A 9103-nucleotide genomic window follows, 5' to 3' on the forward strand; every position below is an offset into this window, starting at 1 on the left:
ATCAAAATCTTCAACAGCATAACAATCACATCATGTACATGTGCTCCGAGCTGCATCTCTGCCTAGGTTATATTATCATGTGAGTAACAGCTGGAAGCTGCATCATCAAATTAAATATTGAATATTTATACTAAATGTTGACATCAAACGATACATATTGTATGGTTGAAAATACCAGTACATTTTAATGTCATCCTAAAAACAATAGGGTTGTATTAATTGTAGAAATCTCCCTAAATCTTTAGGATAACAGCATAATAAGCTATATTATTTACAGTGTGATGTGTTAACAACCTTATATCATGGACAGAATGTCTGTGGTTAATAAATCATTGTTACTATAGAAATTTAGTCTGGTGTTAATAGATTCTAATGTTACGCTACAAAATTTCAAGGAATAATGTGCACGGTTGTATCGTACCACCCATGTGGAGATATCCCATAATGATCAACTTCATAGGGATGGTTTCTAGAGTTAACAGACATATATGGAAAATGGAGATATGTGTTGCTACACCTTCAACACTATGGTGAAAATATTAATGTTAAAAGTGACAACCCATTCTAGAGAGATTTTAAAGATGTCAAGACAAAAGAGATGAAATATGTCTCAAAAACTATACCAATGGAGCTTATAATTAATTCTATAATAATCTATTGGGATGATTTCTAGGGTTGCTTAAAAAATTATCAACGACATGGAGATGTGTACAGCAGATACAAAGAAGATATGTCTTAATTGGCCCTGAATAATTACAAAATCTAGGATTCCTCATGATCAACTACATGTTGCATATAGAAGTGAGGTACATAAATGCCATAGATATAAACAATATACATGCACCAAAAGTATACCAATAAATTCTAAATGTGAACATATGTTTTAAATTATTTAAATATGTTTCCCAGAATAACATTACTTTTTAAATTTTGTTTGTATTCATGACATGTGATAATTAATGGTCAAAGAATTGAATCTATTTGTGAACATGTCGTTCGTGTAATACAAAGCAGTAATGAAAAATGAAAATTCCTAATATTCTGATCATGAGCTAGTATTATATTACATTAGTAGTTTTTTCTTGCCATCAGACACCTGCATTATAACTAGTACTTGATGTCAGGCGTTGGGTACATCAACTAAATCTATCTCTCAGATTATGTCAAAAGTATGGTGTCCACAAGTTACCTGAGCTAGTAAATATTAGGTTCACTTGTACTCTGAATAGGACTTCTTCGTAAGAAATATTATAGCAAACAATATATAAATACGAACAGGTTATTTTCATAAATGATATTGTGAAATAAATGTTATTCTTTGACATTATTTTTACCAGAACCAGAGGTAAATTAATGTTTGATTCAATTAAAATCATTACTTCTTGTCATATTCGTGTAATCAGATAATTCAAATGATTGAAAGCTAAATGTCTTTAACTTGGATACAATGTGACAATATCTATATTCTCAGCACAAAATCAATTATTACATTACTTTTGAATATTGACTTTACCAGGAAGTTAAACTCTGGTGCAAAGTTACCTTTTGACATTAGATTCTAGTCTTGTAAACATTGCTTGGAAGTAAAATACAAAAAAAAAAACGATTTTGAAATCACGATGAAGGGTATAGATCTACAAAGCTATGCATCCTTAATAAAAAAAATATGCAGAATAAAAGAAGTCAAAAAACTTTACCATGGTCTTGAAGTAACTTCCTACTTGCCTTGTGAAACATACAGAGTTATTTCCCCATGCCAAAGAAACACAACGAAATCGAATTTTCAGAATAACAAAAACAAACGAAATTAGATTTTACCGTCTTTGGCGATAAGTACAGTTAATTTTGTCATAATTGTTCACATTGCAACAAATATTATAATATGAAAGATTTGTTAATCTGAATAAAATTTGGTGAATAATTTCATTTAAAAGTTTGCTTAACCATTCAGTCAAAGCGAATGATTTGTAATATGCATGTAACCTTGATGGTTCAACTTCCGGTAGAACGATTGGCATGATATGATGTTTTGAAAACAAAAGGTTTGTCTAGATCTACCGATATCTTGTAGACCTATAAGCAAAATGTCTTCGACAAACCGACAAACCTAAGTAAGTTAATACGATGGCTGATAACAGCCGTCAAATTACTTAAGAAATAATTAACGATGATTCGTGTATTGTTGCAGGATATACAACGAGGACGAGGATATTTTGTAATTAAAATTGCAAAATATCTGAGTCCGAGTTTTATATCCTGCAACAATACACGAGTCAAAGTTGATTATTTCTATTCTACCATGTACTGTTTAGTTCTGAGATCTACCTCTTTCTAATAGAAAAACGGCAAAGAAACCCCGGGAAAACCTTGTAATTCATTTCTTGAGTATTGCATTATTTTGTAGATAAAATATACATTTCTTTACAGGCACCACAGTACTATAATCAAGAACATGTATCATATGGCATTGATTTTGACAAATAAATTGAAAAAAAATATAAAAGCAGCATACTTAGGATTTGAACTTGCGTCGTGATAAAAAGTTACGGAGAGACTAACCCATTAGCCCACTCGGCTGCAGTAACCGTATTATGAAGCAGTGAATATTAGATACATAACATTGTAACAGCCGTGACTCACGAGCGTGTATTATTGGAAAATAATACATGGTTTTCAACCAATCAAAACTGGCGTTGCATAGCAAACGTGGTAGAATCGCATTTATGTGATGCGAGTAACGTTAACCTGACATAGTAAAAATCACATGACGGGTTACTCTCGTATGTTCGGTAATTGTCGCAACATGCATTGAAGTAGATGACAATACACATGCAAAACCAATTAACATTCCAGGGTTAACACGTGTTTCACATCAACATAGCAAATTAAAACCTATCTTTAAAACCTATCTTTGATTATTTGTGTTGCATACAAAATCTCTTGTCCAATGTCACTCAAGAGTATTATATTGGGCTTCAAATTTAGTCAATTAAGCAATTTCTCTTATTTCCTCAATTCTTTTTTAGTGAATAAAACCATTTCCCCCAATTTAGATTTTCGGGGAATTTTTTCTACCACATAAATACAGTGTATGCAAATCTACAGGAAAAATCAAAAAGAAATTCTGTTGCAATTAGTCTCCAATCATGAATCGACTAGACTACACGAGCACCATTATATATATGTAGCAGGCCGGGTTTTAATTGTTAACACTGTACATAGTTGTATGGTCGCCTTCTAGCTTCCGGCTAGGGGGAATTTCCCTTTAGCTCAGTCGGTAGAGCGGCGGACCAGTAAGCCGAGGGTTGAGGGTTCGATCCCGGCGGGCTGCACACTATACTACTACTCTTTGAACTTTAACAGTGGTGCCGCAGACCACTCCAAGTGAAAGCAAGAGGCTTCCTTGGAGAGAGAACCTGGGTTGGTGTGTTCGGGGGCGAACACGTTTGAAGGAGGGAGTAGTGTAGCAGGCCGGGTTTTAATTGTAAATACTGTACATAGTTGTATGGTCGTCTTCTAGCTTCCCGCTAGGGGGAATTTCCCTTTAGCTCAGTCGATAGAGCGGCGGACCAGTAAGCCGAGGGTCGCGGGTTCGATCCCGGCGGGCTGCACACTACTACTCCTTAAACTTTTACATATACATGCCACACCTTGGCTTATAAAACCGGTTTAATCAGGAAAAAACAAAATTGTGTAGATATTCGACAGTCGCAATGATAGCCTCTTTTGAAAGGTCTAGTAAAACTATATATTCTGGAATGTTAATGGGTTTTGTAAGTGTACAGTCATCTCCTTCGCGACTGTGTACAGTTACTCGCATCACACGCTAGTAATCTGTCATGTGATTTTGCCTATGTGATCAGGTTATGGTGGGCTCTTCAAATCGCCTTGCGTCCGTGGTCCGTCCTTCCGTCTGGCCGTAAACAATTCTTGTTATCGCTATTTCTCAGAAAGTACTGGAGGGATCTTTCTTAAATTTTATGTGTATGTTCCCCTTGGTCCCTAGTTATGCATATTGCATTTTGGTACCAGTCGGAAAACAAAATGGCCGACAGGCAGCCATCTTGGATTTTAACAATTGAAGATTGTTATTGCTATTTCTCAGAAAGTACTGAAGGGATCTTATATGTAGGTTCCCCTTGGTCCCTAGTTATCAGTCTGTGACATTAACATTTTCAAGCACTAGCTAGTCCGGACAAGCAAAATGCAGTGTTTATTACAACAAATATATTGAGATTCAAGGATTTTCCACTAGTTCGAACCAAAAAGTACTAATCATGGGCATAGGACTAGTGGCTAACGTCGCAGACTGAGTCACGCATATTGCATTTTGGGACCAGTCGGAAAACAACATGGCCGACAGGCAGCCATCTTGGATTTTGACAATTGAAGTTTGTTATCACTATTTCTCAGAAGGTACTGAAGGGATCTTTCTGAAATTTCATATGTAGGTTCCCCTTGGTCCCTTATTATGCATATTGCATTTTTGAACTATTGGGAAAACAACATGGCAGACTGGCAGCCATCTTGGATTTTGACATTTGAAGTTTGTTATCGCTATTTCTCTGACAGAAAGTACTGATGGAGTCTTTCTCAAATTTCATTTTTATGTTCCACTTGATCCCAAGTTGTGCATATATATTGCATTTTGGGATTGATCAGAAAGCAACATGGCAGACAGGCAGCCATCTTGTATTTTGACCATTGAAGTTTGTTATTGCTATTTCTCAGAAGGTACTGAAGGGATCTTTCTGAAATTTAATATGTAGGTTCCCCTTGGTCCCTTATTATGCATATTTCATTTTTGCACCAGTCGGAAAACAACATGGCCAACAGACAGCCATCTTGGATTTTGACAATTGAACTTTGTTATCGCTATTTCTCAGAAGGTACTGAAGGGATAAATCTCAAATTTCATATGTAGGTTCCCCTTGGTCCCTTGTTATGCATATTGCATCTTGGAACCAATCGGAAAGCAACATGGCCGACAGACAGCCATTATCGCTAAATCTCAAATTTCATATAGGTTCCCCTTGTTTGAAAAGTACTGGAGGGATGTTTCTCAATGTACACAGATTAGTAAGAGGAAGGGAAAAATAGAGAGAAGATCAATCTGACATGGAACCTATAAAGATCATTCAATGGTGGGCTCTAAGATCCCTCTGGGATCTCTTGTTTATTACTACTTCCTATTACACAATAGTACATACATGTACAAGGGCCTTTAGAGTCGGATGACTGTTAAGGCCCATGGGCCTCTTGTTAGATTGAGTAGATTTGACAGAAATTAAATAAAATCAAATATAAACCCATATATATAGGGTATAATGAATTAACTTGATGAAGTTTTATATCTATCAACAAAACATAGAGAAGCTGAGATTTTCTGTACAAATATATTTATTCCATCACTGCAGTTAATCCTAAATCTGCCCTGCAGGTAGGGCGTAAGAATTGTACCTGCTGCCCCCATTGCATGATCGTAATATGCGACTAAATTTGGGATCTTATCTTTTCTCTTCTTTCTTAGTAACTTTCTTCTTCCTAAGGTCTCCCTGGATGAATGCCTCACTTTTGGCCTTTGGTTGAGCGTTCGCCCCTGTGAGGAAGGCTTTGGGTTCTGTCCCTTGGCAGAGACATACCAGAGACTTAAAAAATGGTAGTTGCTGCTCCTGCTTAGCGCTCACCATATTAGGAAGTGGCACGACTGGTTGGCCCGTTGTCAGTATAATGTGACCGGTTAGGGTGTCCTGCTGGGTGTCTTCGGCAGTATGCTTCAGTGATGTAGCACTATAAATCGGCAAAAGTTCTGGCCTATCGCAATGAGACTTAACACGAACATACCACAGCCTCCCAAAACACTCATACGCACTCACCTCACGCATGCATGTCGCACGCACGGGAGGCCGTCCTTAAATTACCTTAGCTGTTAATAGGACGTTAAACAAAATAAACCAAACCACTAATCATAAATATGAGTGCATGTGCAAGCTACACTGTACTTTAAATTTCATTCATAAATCTTATAAATACTGTACAACATACATCTAGCATTTGAACGAAGGAATGCCCCTTTAATGCATTGAATAAGATGTACAATAATATATATTAATTTTTTTGTGCTTCAGTTACAGAGACGAGTCATCACCATGGGGGATACTGGTAACCAGGGCGTCAGTACTAGTGCCTTCCCAAATCCTCCCAACTACTACAAACAATACACCGATGAAAATATACGTCGAGGCCTGGCACCACCCCCGCCTCCAGCTCTACAGGTAAATTATATAAGTACTGTTCACCTCTAGGTATCTAGGTGAAACTTACCTATGTACCCACCTTCAGCTCTACAGGTAAATACATACCCACCTACGTATACCCACCTTTAGCTCTACAGGTAAATACATACCCACCTACCCACCTTTAGCTCTACAGGTAAATACATACCAACCTACCCACTTTTAGCTCTACAGGTAAATACATACCCACCTACCCACCTTTAGCTCTACAGGTAAATACATACCCACCTAGCCAACCACCTTTAGCTCTACAGGTAAAATACATACCCACCTACCCACCTTCAGCTCTGGATCTACAGGTTAATACATACATACCCACCTCCAGCTGATCTACAGGTAAATACCTGTATCCACCTCCAGCTCTGCACAAAAATACAGGTACCTCCTGCTTTCCATATGTTTTAAAATGCTAATTTCACTCAAGCTCTACAAGTAAATTACAGTACCTATCCACTTCCAGCTGCTATTCAGGTAAAACATACCTGGTAACCTATCTACCTCTAGCTATAAATGTTAACTCTTACCAACACCTAGCTATATATATCGAAGAAAGTCCAATACATTAATTGTACCTACATATATGCATGTCTCCATTTTTACTAACCTCCAACTCTACAGGTAAACTCCTACCAGCTCCGGATCCAGTTATCCAGGTAAAAATAACCCATGACTCAGAAAGGAAATTCCCACTTTCAGTCATACATCAGAGAAGTACATGGCCCTACCAACTTTTGTTTCTATGGACGAGACATACCTGTACCAGTTTCTGTGAATCTCCAGCCCTCAGATAAAAAAGGAATATCTGTACTATCCTGTAATCTAAAATGAATGTTAGCTTCTAATTGGCCAAGACCTATCAAATAATCAATCTAAAACTTCTATTGGTCTGATTATGTTTGTGCATAGTGGTCAATAATAATTACGCATATTGTGAAACCCAAGGCAACTGCTCTGAATTCTTATTGGCATTAAAGTATCATCAGTATTAAAGTTATGTTTTGGTTGTCCACAGGATTCTTACAGCATGTTTGGTGCCCAATACACATCAGAGGATGCCATCATCAGACCACTGGAGTCCTTAGGATTCCGACGACTACATCCACAAAACTATGACCATAAACGAGAACTCAAAAAGCTCAATCATTCGATTGTGGTGAACTTTCTCGATCTCATTGATATATTAATAAAGGCTCCAAACTCTCCAAAAAGAACAGAAAAGTTAGAAGATTTGAATCTCCTGTTCATTCATATGCATCATCTCATTAATGAATATCGTCCCCATCAAGCTAGAGAAACCCTACGAGTAATGATGGAGCATCAAAAAAATCAGCGTCAAGAAATCGGGGAACGTTTCAAAAAGCATTTGGACAAAGTAAAGGAACTGATTCAAACCAGCATTGCTCACCTGTCTGATGATTACAGCTTTGATTCCAAGTCTCTGGTGAAGACCGAACTGCTCCAGGCAGGTCACTCTCTGGGCGAGTACAACATGGAGGTGGAGCCGTGTGACCAACTGGACCGCATGATGTGCGACATTGTAGATAGTATGAATTGATATATTGTGTGTGGTATGTGACATCTGTTGTGTTGAATGTCATACTCAGTATGGTTCTATCACAGAATTTTGGAAGGGTACTGACATAGGTGACTAATTTATCTGCATGGCTAAATATCTTAGATACACCAGTAATATCAGAGTGAGAACAGGAGAAGATCTTTGATATACCGTTAAATACTAGAGTTGAGATCTTTGATGTACCAGTAAATAATTGCGGTAGTGTTGGAACTTTGTTGTACCAGCAAATACTTATGCCAGATCTTTGATGTACCAGCAAATACTGCTGTCAGATCTTTTATGTACCAGTCAATAATTGCAGTACTATCAGAACTTTAATATACCAGTAAATACCACAGTTGAGATCTTTGATGCACCAGTAAATACTAGAGTTGAGATCTTTGATGAACCAGTAAAATCTTGAGTTGAGTTCTTTGATGTACAGTAAATACTAGAGTTGAGATCTTTGATTCACCAGTAAATACTAGAGTTGAGATCTTTGATATACAGTAAATACTACAGTTGAGATGTTTGATATACTAGTAAATACTAGAGTTGAGATCTCTGATGTACCAGTAAATAATTGCGATAGTGTTGGAACTTTGTTGTACCAGTAAACACTAGAGTTGAGATTCTTGATGAACCAATAAATACTAGAGTTGAGATGTTTGTTGTACCAGTAAATACTGAGTTGAGATTCTCGATATACCAGTAAAAACTAGAGTTGATATCTTTTATGTACCAGTAAATACTAGAGTTGAGATCTTTTATGTACAAGTGAATACTAGAGTTGAGATCTTTGATGAACCAGTAAATACTAGAGTTGAGAATCTTGATATACCAGTAAATACTAGAGTTGAGATTCTCGATATACCAGTAAATACTAGAGAGGAGATCTTTGATATACAGTAAAAACTATAGTTGAGATCTTTGATGTATAGGTAAATACTAGAGTTGAGATGGATTGATATTGTTACATCTCTACATTAAAACTGTTTTTAGAATAAAAAACTTTCATCACATTTTTATTTGGTTTTTCATTTTGATCTGTAAATCACTTTATTTTAGCAAACCAAAAGGTTTCTATCACTGACATCAGCTTTTTTGGGGGGTAATTAAGTCTAATATGAAATATACCTCCAACTGCCAAATATTGCATGAAGTGTATAAGAAGTTGTCCTAATATATATACTATATAAAATAATGACTTTTCTTCAAGTTAACATCGCTGTCAAGTGTTAATGATACTCTT

At 36.6% G+C, this 9103-nt stretch overlaps 2 protein-coding genes across 3 annotated transcripts in view; one reads left to right on the forward strand and one right to left on the reverse strand.

Moving 5' to 3' along the window:
* LOC117329179 (tyrosine-protein kinase TXK-like) overlaps positions 1 to 1732 on the reverse strand; it is a 29048-nt gene extending 27316 nt beyond the window's left edge. The window contains exon 1 of the mRNA XM_033886977.1: positions 1698 to 1732. The gene's annotated coding sequence lies outside the window, so the exon portion shown is untranslated. The remainder of the gene's footprint in view (positions 1 to 1697) is intronic.
* A 241-nt stretch (positions 1733 to 1973) lies between these two features.
* Positions 1974 to 8879, forward strand: LOC117329180 (mediator of RNA polymerase II transcription subunit 7-like). Of its 2 annotated transcripts, none has more exons than XM_033886979.1 (3): positions 1974 to 2042; positions 6129 to 6275; positions 7309 to 8879. In XM_033886979.1, exons 2-3 carry the CDS (start codon positions 6150 to 6152, stop codon positions 7849 to 7851), a joined length of 669 nt encoding a protein of 222 aa, XP_033742870.1. In that variant the 5' UTR covers positions 1974 to 2042; positions 6129 to 6149; the 3' UTR covers positions 7852 to 8879. The 2 variants fall into 2 exon arrangements, with proteins under 2 accessions (XP_033742870.1, XP_033742869.1); XM_033886978.1 differs by having other exon boundaries at positions 1984 to 2111.
* Positions 8880 to 9103: the final 224 nt, after the last annotated feature.

The sequence above is a fragment of the Pecten maximus genome, chromosome 6, assembly GCF_902652985.1.
Source record: "Pecten maximus chromosome 6, xPecMax1.1, whole genome shotgun sequence".
Lineage (NCBI taxonomy): Eukaryota > Metazoa > Mollusca > Bivalvia > Pectinida > Pectinidae > Pecten > Pecten maximus.

Bases quoted from the DNA above. Each gene is read 5' to 3' on its own strand.
- LOC117329180 (XM_033886979.1), top strand. From the start codon at position 6,150: ATGGGGGATACTGGTAACCAGGGCGTCAGTACTAGTGCCTTCCCAAAT. The intron at 6,276-7,308 runs GTAAATTATATA...GGTTGTCCACAG, and splicing joins CCCCGCCTCCAGCTCTACAG to GATTCTTACAGCATGTTTGG.